The sequence below is a fragment of the Orycteropus afer genome, unplaced genomic scaffold (assembly GCF_000298275.1).
Source record: "Orycteropus afer afer isolate SDZICR_OR568_19922 unplaced genomic scaffold, OryAfe1.0 scaffold00363, whole genome shotgun sequence".
Lineage (NCBI taxonomy): Eukaryota > Metazoa > Chordata > Mammalia > Tubulidentata > Orycteropodidae > Orycteropus > Orycteropus afer.
In genome coordinates this window covers 762,382-786,502 of record NW_006921950.1, presented here as the reverse complement: position 1 = coordinate 786,502, position 24,121 = coordinate 762,382, and the positions used below count along the sequence as shown (strand labels likewise).

The following is a 24,121-nucleotide window of genomic DNA, read 5'->3' as shown; positions in this document are numbered from 1 at the left end:
TTGGTTCCTAGACCTGTGAATCCTGTCTATTGGGAAAACAGTACCATGTATTGGACACTGGCTTAGAACATATACAGTCTCCTAGAGAACATTGCCCCAACCCTGCAAGGTATTGCCACCTAGTGGCACTGTAATCATGTTTTTAGAAAACATTCCATCATTCTTTCAAGTCAGCTGCTTCAGGATAATGGGAAACATAGTAATACCAGTGAATTCCATTAGCATAGGCCCATTGCCTCATTTCACTTGCTATGAAGTGAGTCCCTTGATCCAAGATGATGCTGTGTGGGATACCATGATGATGGATTAGGTAATCCATAAGTCCATAGATGGTAGTTGTGGCAGAAGCACTGTGTGCAGGGAAGGCAAATCCATATCCAGAGTAAGTGCTGATTCCCTTAAGAACAAAATGCTGCCCTTTCCATGATAGAAGTGGTCCAATGTAATCTGCCTGCCACCAGTTGCTGGCTGATCACTCTGAGGAATGGTTCCATATTGTGGACTCAATGTTGGTTTCTGCTGCTGGCAGATTGGGCACTGAGTAGTGTCACTTGGTAAATGGAAATCCCTGTTGCTGAGCCCATGCATAACCTCCATCCCTGCCACCATGACCACTTTGTTCATGAGCCCATTGGGCAATAACAGGAGTGGCTGGGGGAAAAGGATAACTAGTTTCCACAGAACATGTCATCATATCCTCTTGATTGTTAAAATCCTCCTTTGCCGAGGTCACCCTGTGGTGAGCTTTCACGTGAGACACAAATGTCTTCATTTCTTTGGCCCACTCAGAGAAGTCTATCCATACACCTCTTTGTTACCAATTTTCCAATCACATTCCTTCCACATCCCTGACCATCCAGCCAAACCATTGGCCATAGTCTACTAATAAGTATATAAATGTACATCTGCCATTTCTCCTTCTAAGCAAAGTGAACAACCAGATGAACTGCTCAAATTTATGCCCATTGGGAGGATTTCCTTTCACCACAGTCCTTGAGGGTGGTCTCAGAAAGGGGATGCAGTGCTACCGCTGTCCACTTTTGAGTGGTGTCTGCATATCTGCAGAACCATCTGCAGACTTGACACAAGTTTTCTCTTTCTCAGTCAATTGATCATAAGGAACTCCCTATGAGGCCATAGATGCAGACTGGTTGAGGGAAGGTAATGTGACTGCAGTGGAGAGCATGTGTATTTGGGCCACTTCCTCATGCAACTGACTTGTGCCTTCAGGTCCTGCTTGAGCCCAATCTCTTATACACCACTTCCATTTAATGATGGAGTACTGCTGTGCACATCCAACTTTATGACTCTGTAGGTCAGACAACACCCAGTTAATGATGAGCAGTTCAGGCCACATGGTGACTGGTGGCTTATGTTCAGTCTCTACTAAGATCAATAACAGGCCAAAAGCTTTTTCTGTTTTTTTTTTTTTCCCCAAAAAATAAGAGTGGTTATCTGCAAAGGATAGCAGGGCTTTGCTCCAAAATACTTACTATTTTGTTTCACTAGAACCGCTATCAGTACCATGTATCTTAGGCTGGGTTCTGTAGAGACGCAAAACCAGTGAATATATATATAGGAGAGGGAGAGGAGAAGAGATGGGGGAGGGGGGAGGGAAGGAAGGAGGAAGAGAGAGAGATTTACCTTAAGGAAGTTGTAGAGGCTGGCAAGTTCCAAGTCCACGGGTCAAACATCAAGCTGGAAGCATCTCCTGACTCACGCAGCTGCAGGGGCTGATGAATCCAAGATTGGTAGGCAGTATAACAGGTTACTGGCTTTGAAGTCTGATGAATGCAAGATCAACAGGTAAGATGGCAGGGCACTGGTTCAAGTCCAGCAACTGGAGATGATGATGAGCTAGATATGGGATCAAGATCCAGCAAAAAAACAGAAAATTTTCCCAAGACATCCATGCATATATTGGAAGCAGGCCACACATCTGAGGAAACTCCCTTTCAACTGATTGGCTGCTCATAGCACTTTCATCATGGAGGTGATTACATTATACCAGATCTCATCATGGTGGATGACTACAACTAATTAAATCACTTAGAACCATGGTCAAGCCAAGTTGACACACAATCTTAACTATCACAAATATCTGTGTGGACTATATTATGCCAATTGACTTTGATGTCCCTTGACACTATGGTTCAGAGCCCCAAAGCCCAGTGCCTCATTCCCTCAAGGTGTTTGGTTATAGCAAAGAAGTTTTCGTAACTTTATCCCCTGTATGCTCTACTATATTCATAGATATATTTGGAGCACCTATTAATACTTATGTAGAAATATCATCTGTCAAACCTACATATATTCATGGGTGTGGTCCCATTTGCTTTCCTACCCCTGTTCAGCTTGCTTGTCTATGTACCCACTCATCGATTAATGTTATTACTGTTATTTGCAAGATTGTGTATAATGTTGCCTTTAACTCTTGTTTGCCTCCTAGTGTCTTCCTTTGTCTTGATCATTTGTGCTGACCTCCCTCTTACTGTATATTACTTTTTCCTTCTCCCAAGTTAGTATGTGTGTACCTTCCAGTTAGTGATTTACCCTCTCTTCCCTTCTACCCTTGGTAACTTTCAAATAATGTTTCTTTCTGTGTGTAAACATTTTCTTGACTTTTTACAGTAGTAATCTCATACAATATTTGTCCTTTTGTGATTGACTCATTTCATTCAGCATAATGTCCTCTAGGTTCATCCATGTTATGAGGTGTTTCACAGATTCATCATTGTTCTTTAACATTGTGAAGTATTCCATAGTGTGTACCATAGTTTGTTTATTCATCCTCCTATTGATGGGCACTTAGGTTGTTTCCATCTTTTTGCTATTGTGAATAATTCTGCAGTGAACATGGGTGTGCAGAAATCTGTTGTGTCATGGCTCTTATTTCTCCAGGATATATATGTAGCAGAAGGATTGCTGGTTCACATGATATTTCTATTTCCAACTTTTTAAGGAAGCAGCATTCCATTTTCTACAGTGCTTATACCATTTTACAGTCCAACCAGTGTTTGAGGGTTTCCAGTCTCTTCACACTCTAACTGGTGTGTGTTGTTTTCTGTTGGTTTTTGTTGTTGTTGTTTTAACTTTGCTATTAATGCTGGGTGACGTGGTATCTCGTTGTTGTTTTGATTTGCATATCTCTAATGGCTAATGATCATGAGTATTTCTTCATATTTGTGGGCCGCCTGAATGTTTCTTTTGCTAGAATGTCTGTTCATGTCCTCTGCCTATTTTTCAATTGGATTATTTGTCTTGTTGTTGAAGTGTTGATGTTTCCCGTAAATTTTACAGAATAGTCCTGGTCCAATATGTCATAGTCCAATTTTTTTTCCCCCCAGTCTGTAGGTTCTCTTTTTGCTTTTGTGGTGATGACTTTGATGTGCATAACTGTTTACTTTTCAGAAGAACCCAGTCATCTAGTTTGTCTTCTGCTGTTTGTGCATTTTAATTATGTTTGATAGTGTATTTAAGCCGTATGTTAGGATTCCTAAGTTTGCCCCTATTTTTCCTTTGATGATTTTTATAGTTTTAGGATTTCCAATTAGGTTTTTGATTCATCTTGAGTTAGTTTTTGTATACGGTGAGTGATATGGATGCTGTTTCATCTTTCTGCAGAAGGATATCCAGTTTGCCAGCACCATTTGTTAAAGAGACTGTTTGTTCCTCATTTAATAAGTTTCAGCCCTTTGTCAAAATCAGCTGTCCGTAGGTGGATAGATTTACTTTTGAGTCCTCAGTTCTGTTCCATTGGTTTATGTATCTGTCAGTGTACCAATACCAGGCTGTTTTGACTACCATCACTGTACAGTAGGCTTTGAGATCAGGGAGTGTAAGGACTCCTCCTTTGTTCTTCTTTAGTAGTACTTTGCTTAACCGGGGGTCTCTTTCCTTTTCATATAAAGGCAATATTAGATTTTTCATCTCTTTAAAGAATGATGGAATCTGGATTAGGATTGTATTATATCTGTAGATCACTTCAGGTAACATTGACATTTTCACAATGTTAAGTCTTCCTATCCCTGAGCATGATAAACCAAAAAAAAACCAAACTCTCTGCCACGGAGTTGGATCTGGCTCATAGCGACCTCTCCTTGGGTTTCCAAGGCAGTATCACTACAAAGTAGATTGCCCAACCTTCCTTTTGAGGAGTGGGATGATATATTCTTCCATTTATGTAAGTCTCTTCTGTTTTCCTATATTAATGCTTTGCAGTTTTCTTTGAATAGGTCTTTTCTATCCCTAAGGAGCTTTAGTGGTGCAGTGGGTAAAGCATTTGATGGGCAACTAGAAGGTCAGTGGTTCAAACTCACCAGCTATTCCACAAAAGAAGATGAGGCAATCTACTTCTGTAAAGATTTAAAGCTTTGGAAACCCTATGGGGGTTAGCTATGAGTTGGAATCAAATTAATGACAGTGAGTGGGTTTTGTATCTGATTAGATTTATTGCTAAGTACTTCATTTTTGGGGTGGCTATTTAAAATTGTATTCTTTTCCTGATTTCCTTTTCAGAGTTCTCTTTTTTAGTGTAGAGAAATCCAATTGATTTTTGTATATTGATTTTGTACGCTGCCACTTTGCTAATTCCTTCTATTTCAGTAGTTTTCTTGTTGAGGATTTGGGATTTTCTATGTATATCATCATGTCCTCTGCAAACAAAGAAAAGTTTACTTCTTTGCCAGTTTGCATGCCTTTTTATTTCCCTTTCTTGTTGCCCTGGCTATGACTTCTAATACAATATTGAATAGGAGTGGTGACAAAGTGCATTCTTGTCTGGTTTCTGTTTACACAGGGAATGCTTTTCAAACTCTCTCCATTGGGAATAATGTTGGCCACTGGTTTTGTGTATATGCCCCTATATGCCTTTAGTTATATTGAGGAATTTCCCTTCTATTCCTATTTTGCTGAGTGTCTTTATCAAGAATGGGTGTGGATTTTGTCAAATGCTTTTTCTGCATTGATTAATATGATCATGTGGTACTTTCCATTTTTTATGTATATGGTGGATTATGTTGATTGTTTTTCTAATGTTGAACCATCCTTGCATACCTGCTATGAATCCCATTTGGTCATGATGTATTATTATTATTTTTTTTTTATGTATTGTTGGATTCTATTGGCCAGGATTTTGTTGAAAATTGTTGTGTCTATATTCATGCATTGTTGCTGTGTACCATCAAGGTGATCCTGACTCATAATGGCCCTGAGTAGAACTTCCCCATAGGGTTTCCTAGACTGTAATCTTTACAGAAGCAGACTGCCTCATCTTTTCCCACAGAGCAGCTGGTGGGTTCAAACCACCAACTGTTTAGTTAGCAATTGGGCATTAGTCACTGCAACACCAGAGCACCTTCTCATGAAGGATATTATTCTATATATATATGTGTGTGTATCATATATATATATATATATATATATATATGATACACACACACACACATACACACATGTGTATGTATGTAAGTGGTGTCTTTGCCATATGTTGGTATCAAAGTTATGCTTGCTTCATTGAATGAGTTTGAGAGAGTTCTGTCCTTTTCTATGTTCTGGAATAGTTTGAATAGAGTTGGAGTCAGCTCTTCTCTGAATGTTTGATAGAATTTTCCAGTGAAGTCATCTGGGTCAGGACTTTGTTTTATTGGGAGCTGTTGTTTATTTATTTATGACCTATTCTTCTTTTGTGATGAGTCTGTTCAAATTTTCTACCTCAGATTGTTAGTTTGGGTAGGCAGTATGTTTCTAGAAATTTGTCCATTTCTTCCACGTTTTCAAATTTGTTAGTGTACATTCTTCATAGTATTCTGTTACTATCCTTTTTATTTTGATTGGGTCCATTGTGGCATCACCTATTTCATTTCTTATTCATGTTATTTGCATTTTTTCCTATGTGAAATTTCACAGTGGTTTATCAATTGTATTAATCCTTTCAAAAAAAAAAACAACTTTTAGTCTTTTGATTCTTTCTATTGTTTTTCTTATTTATTTCTACTCGAATCTTTATAATTTCCTTTTTTTGTTGACTGTAGGGTTTTTTTATGTTATTTTTCTAATTGTTGGAGACATTGGGTTAAGGTGTTGATTTTAGTTCTTTCTTCTTTTTTTACGTGTGCATTTATTACTAAAATTTGTCCTGTGAGCACTGCTTTTCTGTGTCTCAAAGATTTTGGTATGTTATGTTTTCATTCCCATTTGATTCAAGGAATTTTTTTAATTCTTCTATTATCCATTATTTTTTAAGCAGAGTGTTATTCAGTTTCCATGATCTTCCTATTGTTGGTTTCTAATTTTATAGTATTGTGATCTGAGAAGATGCTTTGTAGAATTTTGATGTTTTCACATTTATATTAAGGCTTGTTTTGTGGCCTACTACGATTTGGTCTCTTCCAAAGAATGTTCAGTGTACACTGGAAAGAATGTATGTTATGCAGTTGTTGAGGGGAATGTTCTATATATATCTATGAGATCTATTTTGTTGATTGTGTTGTTTGGCTCTTCTGCATTTTTGCTGAGCTTCTTTCTAATTGTCCTACCCTTCATCAATAATGACTATTAAAATCTCCTACTATTAGTGTGGAGTTGTCTATTTTTCTTTTCAATTCTGTTAAAGTTTGATTTATGTCTTTTTTTCCACATATGTTTCTGTGCTGAATTCATTTTGTTTACAGATTTTCTTATTTTCTTCATTGCTGTTGTTTTAGTGATTAATGAATCTTTATGATTCTCTTATTTTATTTTGGTGAGAAGGTTTATTAATTTTCTTTGAAGTTACCTTGTCATTTATTATTATCTTCCCAAGTTTAAAATGATCCATTCTATTTTGATATTGTCTTGATTTCCTCTCCATTGGGGAGTCTGTAACTACACCATTTATTCCTTCTTTTTGCTCTGTAGTTCATGATTTACAACTTGATATCTCCGTTTCCTTATTTTCAGTCTTGTAGGTTTATTTTATTTTTGATAATTTTATATCTGTGTTTATCTGGGTGATTAGTCATTAGTCTTAGTCTCAGGTGTTGTCTACCATTGTTAGTTCTCTGCCAGAAGGACTCCCTTTAGCATTGTAAATTGATATACTTTATAAAAAATAATTTGTTTATCTGGAAATGTCCTAATTTTGCCATTATATTTGAGGGACAATTCTGCTGGATGTATAATTCTTGGTTGGCAAATTTTTCTTTCAGACTTTTATGTCTCATCCCATTGCCTTCTTGCCTACATGGTTTCTACCAAGAAAACAGAATTTAATTTTATTGGTTCTCCTTTGCAAGCAATTTTTCATTTTTGCTAAGCTGCTTTCAAGAGTCTTTCTCTGTCTTTGGTTTTGGAAAGTTTAACTATGAGATGTCTTGGTGATTTTCTTTTGGGGTCTATCCTAGTTGGGGTTCATTGACCTTCTTGAATACACATCTTTTCAACTTTCATGATTTTATGGAAGTTTTCTTCCCATAATTCTTCAACAATTTTTTTGATGCTTTCTTTCTTTTCTTTTTCTTTTTTTTTTTTTTTGGTCTCTTCCTATTCTGGAATTTTAATTACACAGAACTTATTCCTCTTGGTGGTGTCTCAAATAATTCTTAATCTTTTTTGTTTTGTTTTGTTCTTTTCCTGATTGTTCTTCTAATAGATTAGTCTTAAGAGATTTCTCTTGAGTTTTGCTAGTTCTGTCTTCCATTGACTTAATTCTATCCCTTTGCCCTTCCAATGCATCATCTATCACTGAAACTTAAGAATTAATCTTGTGAATTTCTTTTTGCTATTTTTGTATGGTTTCTAATTTTCCATTAATTTTTTCAATTTGCTATTGTGTTGTTTTCCTGAATTTGTCTAGCCTTTTGTTTGTGTTTTCCTTGAGTCTGTCTCTTTCCTTGATCTCTTTCTTAATCTGTTTTAGGAACCTATTCAATTTTTTATTAGTTAGTTCCAATAATTTTCCTTCTTCTGGAAGATTTTCTGGCCCTGTATTTTGGTCATCTTGTCCTCTTTTTCTGTATGATTTGAAGTTGTCTATAGTCCCCAAGACATTGTATTATTATTGTATTTATTTGTTGAGTGTTGGTTTTCTTCACCTTGCCTTTTATTTTGTTTTGTTTTAATATATCTTGGCTACAGAGTGGCAGAGTGGGTATGATATTCTACTCACTAGTTCGGCAACACTGAGGTACTCACCACTTGGTAGCAGACAACAGTGTGGGTACAAGTCTCTAATCACTGGTTGTGTAGAGCAGTTGAGGGTGAGATGGGCAGGTGTTGGCTGCTGTCTGTCATCAATCCAGTGGTGTTGGAGCAGATGTTGGTATTCTACCTGTCATAAAAAGGAGCTATGGCCCTGACTCCACTCCTTTATGCCCTTCTGCAGATGTGATTTGTCAGGCAAATCAGAACATAGAGACAGTTAATCTATTTATATGTATATGTGTATATATATATGTGTGTGTGTGTATGTATGTATATATGTATATGTGTACATCTATAGAGTAGACTATGTAACCAAATTTTTTAAAAGAAAAAATGTAAGAGCTTCTGCCATTGCCATTATTTAGGTAAATTGAGTCAATTCTGACTCATAACTATCCTATTGGACAGTGTTTCCAAGGCTCTAATCTTTATGGAAGAGGACTGCCACATCTTTTTCACTCAGATTGGCTGGTGGGTTTAAACTGCTGACCTTTCAGCTAATAGTCAAATGCTTCACCATTGTGCCACCAGGGATCCTTCTATTTAGTATACTATCATCCAATATCCCAAATACCGAATTTCCGTGTGGCTTTATTCTATAACCTATTTTAAAACCTATATTGTTTTTTCATATTTAATAATTCCAGGAGATCAATATTGTGGAGGACGCCTGGAAAGACCTTCTGGTTCTTTTAAAACCCCCAACTGGCCAGACCGGGATTACCCTGCAGGAGTCACCTGTGTATGGCACATTCTAGCTCCAAAGAATCAGGTGAGATTCTCTGAAAATGTGAAGAACACATGTGTATTAAATTCTTAGTGCTGCTGTAACAGAAATACCACAAGTGGGTACTTTAAAGAATAGAATTTTGTTTTCTCACAGGTTAGGAATCTTGTTCTTGTTGTTAATTGCTGTCAGGTTGATTCCAACTTATGGTGACACTATGTGTGTAGAATAAGAACTTCTCTGTAGGGTTTTCAAGGCTGTGATCTTTAGGAAGCAGATCGCCAGGCCTGTCTTCCAAGGCACTTGCGGGTGTGTTGAAACCACCAATTTTTTGGCTAGAAGTCCAAATTCAGGATGCCTGCTCTAAGGTAATGCTCTTTCTGTCCCAACCTTGTTTCTTTCGGCTTCTCTCCTTTGGTTTCTTGGTGATCTCCATGTGGCATCAGTCTTTCTCCATTTGTGCTTCTTTGCTTCTTTGCCTAATTTACTCCTTATATCTCAAAAGTGATAGACTTAAATATATCCTACTCTGATATGGCCTCATTAATATGAAAAAGAAAACCCTATTCTCAAATAGGATTAAGTCCACGCAAATAGGGGTTAAGATTTTCACAATACATATTCTTGAGGTGACAGTCCATAAGAGCATGTGTGTGTGAGCTGCCCACCCAGTGTGAGGCACCCAGCTTTTAAGAGCCTGGGGTTTTAGAGTTGTGAGAGAGCTAAGGGTGCAAGGAGAAAAGGTCCTGCTAGACACAGGTATTTCTTCATGCCAAGATCCAGATTAAAACTGCCATTTGCACTACCTGACTTGAAAAGGCATGGATTTAAGATTTTATTATAAAACTACAATATCCAAAGGCAGCTTTTAAAGTTACAAATGGTAAGAAAATCCCACAAGAGATTGTTTAGCCCTGCAGAAGGTAGAGCAAGGTGTTATAAGCAGCAATGACTATGGGAAAATAAAAGTCCCCAAGAACATGTACATTTAGGTGACCATTTAGCAAAATGGTCAAAATGGAGGAAATCCATGATATCTTGAGAATAGTCATACTAGTCACCAAATCAAAACCAGCCCAAACACTTCATTTCAATAAAACTTGTGTAAACCACATCATCTCTTCACAGATGAAGTGTCTGATGTGAAATCTGGTCTGCTTTGAGTTCTTTTAGTTGTTGTTTATAATAAAAGTTGTGCAAATTCCCAATAAAAAGCCTTATTCATTCATCGTTCCAACACACCCCACAGAGAAGATCTAATTTTCCAGTGTTTATTAAAAAAACCAAACTGACTGCCATTGAGTGGATTCCAACTCATAGTTGACCATATAGGACAGAGTCAAATGCTCCATATGGTTTCTAAGGCTGTAAATCTTTATGGAAGCAGACTGCCTCATCTTTCTCCTGCAGAGCAGTTAATGGGTTTGAACTGCCAACCTTTTGATCAGCAGCCTAATGCTTTAACCACCATCCCATCAGAGCTCCAGAATGTATTAGTTTGTGTTTATGTGAATTTCCTTTCTGAGGACCGCTTTCAGATATTAACTTGGATAGAATTGGCCATAGGAATAGATGAAGCCTACTTTGTGAACTTTTTAAAATGACTTAAAATAATTATCACCACAAACACTATTCACTATTAGTCTAAACTATAAGATGACCATTATGATAGTTTTTAAAAAAAAACTTAAAAATTGATATTTCATATATAGCTTGCACAAATATTATGTGCCATATCATCATTTTTTAGTGCAAAATTATTCAGGCAAACATAATATGCATGTTAGTGATTTAAAGACACATATGCATGTGTACACACAATCATAATCCCAAAGTTCAGTTTTATTTTTAAGAAGAAAAATACAGTCATTTATTTGATAGGGAAAGATTTTGTAAACACATTGAACTTTGTATATTTTAAGATAGCATTTAAAATATTACATTTCTCAAACATTTAAATAGTTTTGAAATTATGCGTCATTTTTCTCTGTGACATTTGTAAATATATTTTTATTGTTTTCATATGCTGTCCAGTCCATTCCCAATTATAGTGACCCTATCGGATAGGGTAAAACTGCCCCAGGGTTCCCTAGGCTGTAAATCTTTACGAACAGACAGCCATATCTCTCTCCTGAAGAGCAGCTGATGGGTTCAAACCACCAACCTTTCAGTTAGCAGCCTAGTGCTTAACCATTATGCCACTTGGGCGTCTTTGTAAACATATTAGACTAAATAACTCCAATTTAATTATACTTACAAATTACAATTCAACATCCTTTCTCCATTGTATATCCCTTCAATTATTTAAATTTAAATTTGAGTTTTATTTTATTAAAGTTATTTTTTAGCTTTAGCCTCTTGGGGTTTTTAATCATTGTTGTAGTGTCCCACTCACTGGGAGCTCTACCCAAACAAAGAAAATATAATGGGAAAATTGAATCCTAAATAGTATCTGTGCAAGTGTAGATGGATTTTTTTTTTTCTATTACAGATTTGTCTTCATTTTTTATCATAGATTTCTCCTTCATCTTCTTATTTATTTACTTTTCATATATTAAAAAAAAAACTCTCCAAAAGTTGTTATGTGACCAATTTCTAAGTAGAGAAAGTTCAGCTTATTTTTTTATAACCTGAAAAGCATTTTATTAGAAACTGATGAGAAGTCACCAGATCCAAAGAGGAAATATTTTAATAAAATTCAAAACAGTTGAAAATATGCATCCACCATTATTCCACCCATCACTGGTGCTGACTTTTTAAAAAGGCTGCTAAATATGTAGATCGGTAGCAGTTATGGTCAAGGCCAAAATTTACCTCTGTGTCCATCTGTGATGCTGTTGCTATTATCATCTTTACCCAGCTTACTATGTATGAGTCCTCTTTTGCTACTACCTTTGTGACTGTCCTAACAGTAATTAATGCCCATTTGCTTCCCTGAAGCAGCAGGTAGGGTTGCCTACTCACCTGGCACCCAGCAAGAGTAGATACCAGTTGTCTGTGTGGGTATTTATGAACCCAGTGAGATTTTCTTTGATTCAAACACTGGAGATGCTCTTGGAAAATCTGCTTGTCAACCCAAACACCCTTCATCAGGTGAATGGATAAACAAAATGTATATCCATACAATGGCATATTATTCAGCCATAAATAGAAATTAAATTCTGATGCATGCTACAACATAAATGAATCTTGAAAACATTATGCTGAATGAAATAAGTGACATAAAAGGGCAAATATTATATGATCCTACTTATGAAATAGCTAGAATAGGCAAATGCATAGAGATAAAAGTTGATTAGTGGTTACTAGGGGTTCTGGGGAGGAGAGAATAGGAGTTATTGCTGAAGGGGTACTGAGTTTCAGGTAATGTCAGACTTCTGAAATTGGATAACGGTGACAGTAGCATGATGTGATGAATATAATTAATGGTACTGAACTGTTAACTGTTCAAAATGGCAAACTTTTTGTTCTGTGTGTATTTCACCACAATAAAATTTTAAAAAGAGAGATGTGGAGAAAGAACCTATAATTTAAAAGAGACTTAAGAGACATAAGGGGAAAGATTGTCTATAAAAGAGTACTTCCAAATAACTTTAGTAATTTAGGACACTATTACTAGTACTAATGCAAAATAAATAAATAAATAAAATTAATACTTAAGAATCCTAATACTGACTTGGGATGCCAGTACTTCTATTCAGCCTCTTCAGAAATCAATCGCATCACCAAGCAGGCTGTGCTTAGTATGCACATTTTTCAAAGATACTTCAAGAAGACATCATAGTCAACTCCCGCTTTACTGAACCTCTAGCCCTAAAATATTTGAGATCTTTAAATGTAATGGTAATGTCAGTGTCCTTCCCTTGAAAGGGAAATAAATCTTTCCAACCATAATACATACATACAGCACACATAGCCCAACACACCCAATATAGGAAAGATCTTAGACAATATATTTTTTTCCTATTAGCTTTCTTCTGGAAAAGAATGAAGTTGGTATACAGGCCCCCATCTCACTACAACACATCCCCAATTACTGTCTTATGTGGATCATGTGAGTTATATAATGTTCCCATATTTTTGTCACTATAAATGAACAGACCTTCCAAGTTGAGATCCTAACCAGGGTTAACCTAGGGTCAAGATGATCTTTTGGAAAGAATTAAAATTAAAGAAAAATAATACCACAGTTTTGCTAACAAGATAATAAAAATGTAGTAAGAAAAAAAATCATTGAAACATTATTTTATAAAGGGAAATCATGGCACACTACAAAACTGGGGAGAGGAAAAATTCCATTTGAGTTTAATCAGCAATTCTATTTTGATGCTTCTAATGCTGTGCTTTCTCTAAAGCTTATAGAATTAAAGTTTGAGAAATTTGATGTTGAGCGAGATAACTACTGCCGTTATGATTATGTGGCTGTGTTTAATGGTGGAGAAGTCAATGATGCTGAAAGAATCGGAAAATATTGTGGCGATAGTCCACCTGCGTAAGTAAACCAAAACCAAACCAGTTGCCATTGAGTGATTTCTGACTCGTGGCGCTCCACGTATTTCAGAGTAGAACTGTGCTCCATAGAGTTTTCAAGTAGCACTTGTGCCTTCTCCTCACATTGTTGCCCAAATTGCTGCTGAGTGGGGCTTAAAGACAGTGTCAACAACCATTTATGGAGCTAAGAACTCTGCCACTTACTAGCTGTATGACTTTAGGCAAGTTCTTAACTCCTCTGTGCTATATTTTTGGGCAATACATGACAGTAGTTTGGTGTAACATTTTCATATACAATACTAGTAAAATTGGCCATTGAAATTACAGCTTGCCTTCAAAGTTGCCATTTATCACCACCCTATGCCAAGTCAAACATCATTTTCTACTCTGTTGTTTAAAGATAGATTTTGTACATCAACTGATTTTACATAAATTCATATGATTTTGCATAGACATATGTGAGTTAAAGCAAAGCATTTTTGAGTTTTAATATCCTTATATTTATTAAGTGGATGCTAAATTCAAGGTAGGAGCTCTGGTAGCATAGTGCCTAAGGCACTTGACTGCTAACCAGAGGGCTGACGGTTCAAACCCACCAGCCATTCCTTGGAAGGAAGATTAGGCAATCTACTTCTGTAGTGACATTGCCTCAGAAACCCAAGGAGGGGTCACTATGAGTCAAGACCAACTTGATGGCACATAACAATAAATTCAAGGTAACCACTGAGAAAGGTAGAAATAGAGTCTTTATCTTCCAGAAGAGCAGAGGGAAAACATGGAGTGAGAAAAAAAGTTCAATCCAAAAGAAAGCAAGAAAGGAGAAAAAAGGAAACATAAAAAAAGGCAAGTGCTATGGGGGCAAGAAGGCCGCATCTTCTGACCTCCTCTAAGCCCACAAGAGGAAGACAGAATCACCATCAGCAGCCCAGGGCCTCTTCTCATGAGGCCAGACATGCTGCCTCCCTCTAGCCCTTTCCCCAACCCTGACACCAACCGTTCTTCCTGCAGCACCTACCCCCTCTCTGCTGGGTTCAATAATTTGCTGTAATGGGCACACATAACTCACAGATTATGGGGTTTATTAGGAAAGCACCAGGCTATAATTCAAGTTCAGAAAAAATGCCCACCATCTCTCAGCCAACAGTCTCTCTCAGTCTCTCTCCCAGCAATGCATGTCTCTCGGTGTCTCTTTCTCAGCAGTACGTGTCTTTCAAGAACATGTGTCTCTCAGGAGAACGTGTCTCTCAGCAGCATATCATTCTCATCCAGCAGTCAGAGAGACTCCTGCCTCTAAGAGGGCTCCTTTTGAGCCTGGCAGAGTGGACAAACTAACCAATCATAACAACAGAATTCTAAACACTTGAGAGGAGCCAACTTCCCAGAACATAGCTTTGTGCCGCCTGCAACAGAAATACCCCAGGTGGATAATTTTAACGATCAGGAGCTCCTCAATTGCTCACAGCAAACTTCACCATGGAGTTTACAAAGATTTATGGCTAGAAAAGTCATACCAGGTAATTTACTACACCGCAGCAGGACTGATGGCAAGCGCAAAATAAGATGTTAGAAATAGTTATAGATATATCTGTAATCAAAATTAATGTGAATGGATCAAATAGTCAATGATTACTTTAAAACACAGATGAGAATGTAAGGGGGCAGGGAAATCAGATTAACAGAAATCAAACAACCAGGATAGAAATAATGAGAATGTTCACTCACTGTGAAGAATGGAACCAGTGTCACTGAACACCATATTGAATGGGAACCTAAACTACTGTGTAAACCTTCAGCAAAAACACAATAAAATACTATTGAATTAAAAAAATATATGAATGGACCAACTTATTAATCTTTAAAAAACAAAGATTATTAGCCTAGATGATAAAGCAAAATCCAGCTATATGTTGTTTGTAAGACACATCTCTAAAAAATAAGAACACAGAGACTTGGGGGAAAAAAAAAAGAATGGAAAAAAGATATATGAAGCAAATGTTAATTGGAAAAAAACTGGCAGGGCTTTACTGGTAACAGCTGATTGTGAGGTAAGGTTAGGTGATGGCGGGTGCTGTTGAGCATCACTTACTTCTGAGGAATTTTCCTGGAGTAACTTGGCTACCAGCCCCATTAACTAGAACTTTAATAAAAGGAATATTTTTCCATAGTCATAATATTTCTGGGGTGACGGAGTGCAGAAAATGAGAAAGCCTCTTTGAAGTTGTTACAAGAATAGAAGCAGGGTGGATAGAAGAAGGAGCCTTAGGGACATATGAGGTAGCACCTCATCATCTCTGTGCATGGTTCAAGGCAGTGTCAGTGTGATTCAATTCAGTTCAAATACACTTAGTACACCACAGCTGTGTTCTGGGTACTGTGTTAGGTACCCAACAGGTAAATAGTGAGAGAGAGTGAAACAAGGCAGATAGGTGAACTGGCAAAGGAATATCTTTGGTGTTTAGACTTCTGAGGAGGAGACCTTTGGCTTAGTCTTGGCAGGTGGTGAGGGGATCAGGGAAGTTCTTTTGGAGGAGATTGTGCCTTTTGAAGCAGAGTTTTGAAGTAAAAGTTGAAATTAACCATAGGCACCGGAAGGGAAAACTCATTCAAAGTAGAGGGAATTTCATAATAAAGTTATACCAGTTGTTGAGTTAATTCCAACTCATGGTGACCCCACGAGTACATAGCAGAACTGCTCCATAGGATTGTCAATGGCTAGTTTTTCAGAAATAGGTCACCAAGCTTTTCTTCCAAGGCACTTTCAGGTGGGCCCAAATATCTAACCTTTAGGTTAGCAGTCAAGTGTGTTAACTATTTGCACCATCCAGAGACTCCTAATAAATATATAGAAAAGAGATACATGCTATTTCTGGAGCCTCAACCAGGTGCTGGAGAGAGATGTGGCAGAAAGGTAAATCTGTGTACCATGTCCTACAGAGATGGGAGCCCTTGAAATGCATTTTGGCAGAGAAGTGACATGAACAGTAGCTCTAAAACCCCCACTCTGGATAATATGAGCACACAGGCTAGTTAGGGAGGTGTAGCAATGGTCCAGGTGAGAGTCAAGGAGGATCCAAAGTAGGCAGAAGGGGGATGTAGACTCAGGAAGTATTTAGGAGGCAAAGTAGGTGGGACATGGTGGCTGACTGGCTGTAGTAATTGAAGGAGAGGACTGTAGAATGACAAACCAGAGACAGCTCAAGTAGAAGACATGAAACAGCATCCTCAATCCATTCCTAGGATTTCCATTGCACAGTGGAGCTAAGTGAGATTTCCTCTTGCCTTTCTAGTGGTTTGTAACATTAATTTGCGATGCAATACACTGTCCTCAGTACTAGGATTCTGTCACATTTTACTAAAGCTCAGTAGCAGCATAACAAAAACATTTGTTACTAAAATACTCTTCCTTGAGAAAATTCAATTTCAGATGTAATGCCTCTAAAATTAGTTCCTAGGAAAGGCAGTGAATGATCACTATAATTACAGCAGCATGCCTAGAAGGCTGACCTTGCTAGGTCTTAAGTTTTCCTTTGCCACTTATAATGAGTGCATTTTGTAATTTTATCATGTAAACAAGATTAACATGTTTTATTTGTGAGTTTAGATGAAGATTGTGTTTAGTTTACTGCTCTCACTTAGTGGAATGAGGTTTTCAAAAGCAAGATAGGAAATTTGTGCTAAGGGCTTGATTTTCAGAAGCTTTACTCACTGCCAGTGTGTGACTGGAACCAAACATGTTGGTCACAAAGCTTACTGTTAGGTAGGTCCCATCACTTTGCTAAGGTTAGTAGTCTGGACAGAAAAAAAACCTATAGTTTTCTTCTGGTTGATCAAATACAGATCTACCCACCTTGCCACCCACTTAAAGCAGCTGATACTGTTGTTAGTTGCTATCAATTCTGACTCATGGCAGCCCTCCATGTGCAGAGTACAACTAACTGCTCCATTGGGGTTATGAGGCTGTGACCTTTCAGAGGCACATCACCAGGACTTTCTTCTGAGGTGCTGTTTGTACTACCCAGGATGGCTGATTAAACGTAAACCCACTGCCATCGAGTATAGTCCGACTCATAGTGACCTTATAGGACAGAGTAGAACTGGGGTCCTAGGGTTTCCTAGGCTGTAAATCTTTACAGAAGCAGAATACCACATCTTTCTCCTGCAAGTTTCCGGTAGATTTGAACCACCAACATTTTGGTTAGCAGCCAAGCACTTTAACCACTCACTAGGGCTTCTAAAATGGCTGGTAAGGAAAATGAGTTGATTTGCTGTTAGCTGTCTATGATGCCTAAGAATTGGTTTGTCTGGGAAGACATCTATATGGTGCAATTTCCTCAAAAAAGGGAAGTTAGTCAAACAAACAATTGATTCAATTAAAAAACTTGTTTAATATTTTTTTACTCCTGAGTTAGTTTTTAAATAGAATTAACCAAACTGACATTTATTTTACCTTTGTTTAAACATTAACAGTAAAAGCTTAAATGAAATTATTACCTTACATACTGTTACATCCTAAGATTCAGTTATTGTTTCTACTAAATCTTTAGAACCAACTAACCAGCAACCCCCTAAAACTGCCTTAAAATTAGTTCTGAATCAATGATGTTCTCTATGACTGCTCAAACAGTAATCAATTTCTCTATCTCCTTCATAGCATTTTACTGTGGAGACTGTAAACAGAAATGTTTCCATTTCAGACATTTATAAGTTGTTGTTATGTGCCGTTGAGTCGGACCCTTCCTTGGGTTTCCAAGGCAGTATCACTATGGAAGTAGATTGCCCCATCTTCCTTCCGAGGAGTGGCTGGTGGGTTTGAACCGCCAGCCTCCTGGTTAGCAGTCAAGTGCCTTATCCACTATGCTACCAGAGCTCCCTATTAAAAATGAAATGGAAGTTCCATTACACTCAGCTCGACTTGCTCATCCCTGGGTGACCAGCACTCTGAGATGACCCCTGTGGCTCTGTCTTCACAGGGTGTGGAAATTTGCCTGACATGGATCCACAGTCTTAGTTCAAAGAAGTTGTGGTGTTCCCGTCAGGCCGAACTCTGAAGTGATTTTAGAGAACCAGTCCCAGCTTCAGTGTTTACCTTGGTCACAATGTCTACCACACTCTCCTTGTCTCGGGTTCAAATCACAACTCTCCCATATACTAACTGAGGAGTCTTAGGCAAATCATTGGAACTCTGAACTTCAGTTGCCTCTTCATAAAAAAGAATGATAACAGACTTGTTGTGAAGACAGAATGTGACAATTCACATAAAATGCAATACCTAGCTGAGCAAAGACTCAATAAATATTAGCTTCTAACATTAATATTTAGCAAATTGACACTTTTACCTTTAAAAGTGTTTTAGCTTTTAAGTTTAAACCAATGATCACCTAGTGTCAAAAATGAATGGCAAGTGAGAAAGTTGCACATTTCAGAGATTTCATATTTCATGTATGAAATATTTCATACTTCATGAATTTTTTTTCTTTTAGGCCAATTGTATCAGAGAAAAATGAACTTCTCATTCAGTTTTTATCGGACTTAAGTTTAACTGCAGATGGATTTATTGCTCACTATAAATTCAGGCCAAAAAAGCTGCCTACAACTCTAGCACCAATGATTACCACCACACCCCCTGTACCAACAGGTAAGTTTTTCTGTTTTGAGGTTTTTACAGAAACTTTGGGAGAAAAATTATTTTGAAGTAGAAAAGAATTAAGTAAGAGGAAAATACTTTTTAAATTCTCTTACATAAAAAATCATGTAAGAGAATAATATGATTCATTAAAGACAGAAAGGGAAGAGTGGAAGAATACTCACAAGCTCATAATTTTTAAATGTCACCTAAGAAAATAAGCCACTCCTCGGAAGGAAGGTTGGGCAATCCTACTTCCGTAGTAATACTGCCTCAGAAACCCAAGGAGGGGTCGCTATGAGTTGGGGCCGACTCGATGGCACATAACAACAACAACAAGAAAATAATGACTACTTAAAAATTAGAAAACTATTACATGCACATACTAAGTTTCCTTTTCTGGCACTTAGACAATTATTATTTTATTTTTATTACAAAAACCCATGATATTTTAGGTTAAATTTCCGGAGTTTGATACTTGCCTGTTTTCACATCTGCCAAAGTTTGATTTGGAGCCCTGGTGGCGTAGTTGATAAGGTACTTGGCTGCTAACCAGGAGGTCGGTGGTTCAAACCCACCAGCCGCTCCATGGCAAGAAGATGAAGCAATCTGCTTCTGTAAAGATCTACAGCCTTGTTCCAATGAAAGTCACTGTGAATCAGAATTGACTTGATGGCAGTGGGTAAAGTTTGATTAAGGCTTTTTTTCCTTCCTTCCAAAATGTGTCATATAAAATGTACTATGATTTCAATTTCGAGTAAATCAACGAAATATATATATGTATTTCATGTAGAGATATCCCTTGAAATAACCAGTACCAGCCTCCATAATTATAGAAGTCAGTTGGGACTCTCTGGAGTCTGATCTAAACATGGAAAGGCAGTCCCTGTATCTAGTCTATATCCTGTCAGCTCCACCTCCTGGGATTTTTGGCCTCAGATCTTTTAAAAAACCCAAATCCAGATAGAAGAAAAAGGAGAAAGGAAAGACCTAAGGTTAATATATGGAACATGCTGAAATAAGACCAGCTTTTTTACTCACTGTTTTCTGCATAAACCCTAGGATAAGATAGGGCAGTCTTTAGTACACACACTTCTCATTCACACATTCGCTGCCATGGAGTCGGACCCGACTCATAGCGACCCCTCCTTGGGTTCCCCAGGTGGTATCACTACGGAAGTAGATGGCCCAACCTTCCTTCCCAGGTGTGGCTGATGGGTTTGAAAGGCCAGCCTTCTGGTTAGCAGTCAAATGCCTTTCCTGAGCACTCCACAAATGTGCCACCTTGTGGCCTGGAAGTGTACTGCTTCATGTTACCTCTGTTCAGCTCATTTTGAGTGTCCATATTCTTTTCAATGTAGTATCCAGCCAAACTCATGCTGCTAATGGTTCCCCAGCGTTTACCTCTGGTCCTAAACTTTCTCTGAAACTGCAGACATGGATTTGTAATTATTTCCCAGAAAGTTTGTGATCACTAAATATTTAAATATAAAACTCTACTCATTTTTATAACACTACTTACTGCCTCAAACCTGCTTCTCCACTTCATTTCTAAGACACGAGCCACATCATCAGTAGCCACACTCTTAGAGGTCATCTTTGACTTCTCTAACTTACCACCTCACTGCATGCCCCACCCTCCCACACACAGAGACCAGACCATGTGATTTTCCTACTTAAATTCGTTGCATCCCATAGGATTAGCCACTACTGATCCCTTGAAATGTGGCTAGTGAAATAGGAAGTGAATTTTTTATTTAATTTCAATTAATTGAAATAGCTTTATGTGGCTAGTGGCTTCCATATTCCATACAGCACAGGAGCCCAAACTCCTTTACGTGGTATGTAAGGCCCTTCATGCTTTGTTCTCAGCCTCTCATTTCATCTTCAGGTTCTATTACCTCTTTCCTTGTGCTCTAAGCATTTTGGTTTTTATCCTAAGTGTGGGGGAAGTTGCTCATGAGTTTAAGCAAAGTTCAGGATCAGATCTGCGTTTTACAAAGATCACTCTGGCTTCTGTGAGGTGAATGGAGTAGGATTCAAGAGGATCAGCAGGTCCTTGTGGCTATTAGGTGAACTGTGCTATGGCAGAAATACACAGATATCCAGGAGATGACTGGGAGATACTGGCAGGCCTTCATGATTGATTGGATTAGGGAGATCAGGAAGGTATCAAAGTCAAGAATGTGTCCCAGGTCCCAGACTTGCACAATTTGGGGGACAGTGAATGGTAATTCACTAAGGTATTAAGCTGGGTTTAGGGATGGATTCATGAGTTCAGCTGTAACCTTGTTGGGTTTAAGGTGCCTGTGAGACATTCAAATGGAGATGTTCTATAGAAGATGAATGGGCCTCCACAGCAGAAGAGAAATTTGCACAGGAGATATAAATGTGAGAGTCATTAGCATACAGATGGTAATTGAAACCATGATCCAGAATGAGATTGCCTAGGGAGAAGTTGAAGGTAAAAAGAGGAAAAAAAAGCTGTTTTGAAAGAGGGAGCTCTGGTGGTGTAGTGCCTAAGGCACTTGACTGCTAAACAGAAGGTTGGCGGTTCAACCCACTCCTTGGGAGGAAGATTGGGCAAACCCACCAACCACTCCTTGAAAGGAAGATTGGGGAATCTACTTCTGTAGAGTTCTCTTACAGTTTAAGAGTTCAAAGTGCCAGGCTCTACTAGGGGCTTGATGAAAGCTCCTTGACCTTGGTCTTCAGCTCTGCCTCTTGCTCCGGCCCACAGGAGCTGAAGGCATGCTTTAATTCAGGCAGCTGCTGGCTGCTGAGGCTGACAAACCCAAGGTTGACAAGTAAAAATGCACAGTCCCTATGTTACCAAACCACACACAGGCCATTAATTTAAGTCCATTGTAAGTCCCAAGGTCGGCAGAGCATGGCAGATGATATGGCTACATGAAGGGTCCAAGTGTGCCATAAGCTAGAGACTATTCCCAAGGCTTCTCCTTATATACAGGAAAGCAGACCACATCCCAAAAGCAGCTACTCAGCTGCTTGTGGTAGATTCCACCATGGAGTTGATTGCTAGTCTCATCATGGGAAATAACTACCATCAGCTGCCCAGCCACTCAGCCACACCCAGCCAAGTTGACACACAAACATAATCGCCACACCAAGCATGATGTCCTTCTCCAGAGACTGGTCCCTCCTGTCAACATGTCCAAAGTACATGAGACAAATATCCACCATCCTCAAATCTAAGGAGCATTCTGACTGTACTTCTTTCAAGAAAGATTTGTTTGTTCTTCTGGTGGTCCAAGGTATATTTTATATTCTTTGCCAACACCACAATTCAAGTGCATCAATTCTTCAGTCTTCCTTACTCATAGTCCAGCTTTCACATGCATACAAGGCAACTGAAAATACTGTGGTTTGGATCAGGTGCACCTTAGTCTTCAAAGTGATGTTTTTCCTTTATAATACCTTAAAGATGTCTTTTGCAGCAGATTCGCCCAATGCATCATTTGATTTATTGATTGTTGCTTCCATGGACATTGGTTGTAGATTCGAGTAAAATTAAATTCTTAATAACTTCAGTATTTTCTGCATTTATCGTGATGTTGCCTGTTGGTCCAGTTGTGAAGATTTTTGTCTATTTGTTTTATTTGAAGTGTAATCCACACTGAAGGCTGTAATCTTTGATCTTCAACAGTAAGTGCTTCAAGTCATCTTCACTTCCAGCAAGGAAGGTTGTAGTCAACTGCAAATTGCAGGTTGTTAATGAGTCTTCCTGCAATCCTGATGTGACACTCTTCATATAGTCCAGCTACTCCGATAGTTTGCTCAGCATACAGATCAAATATGTATGGTGAAAGGATATAACCCTGATGCACACCTTTCCTGATTTTAAACCACACAGTATACCTTTGTTGTATTCAAATGACTACCTCTTGGCCTACGTACATGTTCCACATGAGCACAATTAAGGGTTGTAGAATTCCCATTCTTCACAATGTTATTCGTAGTTTGTTATGATTTGCACAATCAAAAGCCTTTGTGTGGTCAATGAGACACAGGTAAATATCTTTGTGGTATTCTTTGCTTTCAGCCAAGACCCGTCTGACATCAGCAGTGATATCCCTCATTCCACATGCTCTTCTGAATCCAGCTTAAATTTCTGGTAGATCCTGGACAATGTATTGTTGTTGTTAATTTTTAAATTATGTTCAGCAAAATTTTACTTGTGTGTGACAATATTGTTTGATAATTTCTGCAGTCTTTCTTTGCAATGGACAAAAATATGAATCTCTTTTAGTCAGTTGGCCAGGTATCTAATCTTCCAAATTTCTTAGCATAAACCAGTGAGTCCTTCCAGCAGTACATCATTTGTTGAAACATTTCTATTGGTATTCTATTCCTGGAGACTTGTTTCTCACCAATGCTTTCATACAGCTTAGTCTTCTTCCTTCAATACCATCAGTTATTTATAATATGCTACCTCATGAAATGGTTGAACGTTGACCAATTTTTTTGGTACAGCGACTCTGTGTAGTCCTTCCATCTTCTTTTGATGCTTCTTGCATCGTTCAATATTTGGTCATACAATCCTTGCATATTACTACTCAAGGCTTGAATATTTTCTTCCGTTCTTTCAGCTTTAGAAATGCTGACTGTGTTCTTCCCTTTTCATTTTCTCATTCCAGGTCTTTGCACATTTCATTATAACACTTTATTTTGTCTTTTTGAGCTACCATTTGAAATCTGTTCAACTCTTTTACTTAATCATATCTTTCATTCTCTTTAGCTACTCTATATTCAAGAGCAAGTTTCAGAGTCTCTTTGAACACCCATTTTGGTCTTTTCTTTCTTTCCAGTCTTTTTAATGACCGCTTGCTTTCTTCATATATGATGCCTGTGATGTCATCCCACAACTCATCTGGTCTTCAGTCATTAGTGTTCAATGTATCAAATCTGCTTAAGATGATCTCTAAAGTCAGGTGGAATATACTTGTGATAGTTGAAGATCTGTCAACTTGGCTGGACTTCACTTGTGAGTGTTGTTTCTCATGATGGATCACATGACTATGTCCTAAGCGGCCGGTCAGTCTAGGGGGAGTTTCCCCAGGGGTGTGGCCTACCTGTAA

At 38.1% G+C, this 24,121-nt stretch overlaps 1 protein-coding gene across 1 annotated transcript in view; it reads left to right on the top strand.

The window, feature by feature from the left end:
* PCOLCE2 (procollagen C-endopeptidase enhancer 2) overlaps positions 1-24,121 on the top strand; it is an 82,163-nt gene that overhangs the window by 50,200 nt on the left and 7,842 nt on the right. The window contains exons 4-6 of the mRNA XM_007952885.2: positions 8,829-8,953; positions 13,264-13,400; positions 18,880-19,034. Coding sequence (XP_007951076.1) covers positions 8,829-8,953; positions 13,264-13,400; positions 18,880-19,034 — 417 coding nt within the window. The remainder of the gene's footprint in view (positions 1-8,828; positions 8,954-13,263; positions 13,401-18,879; positions 19,035-24,121) is intronic.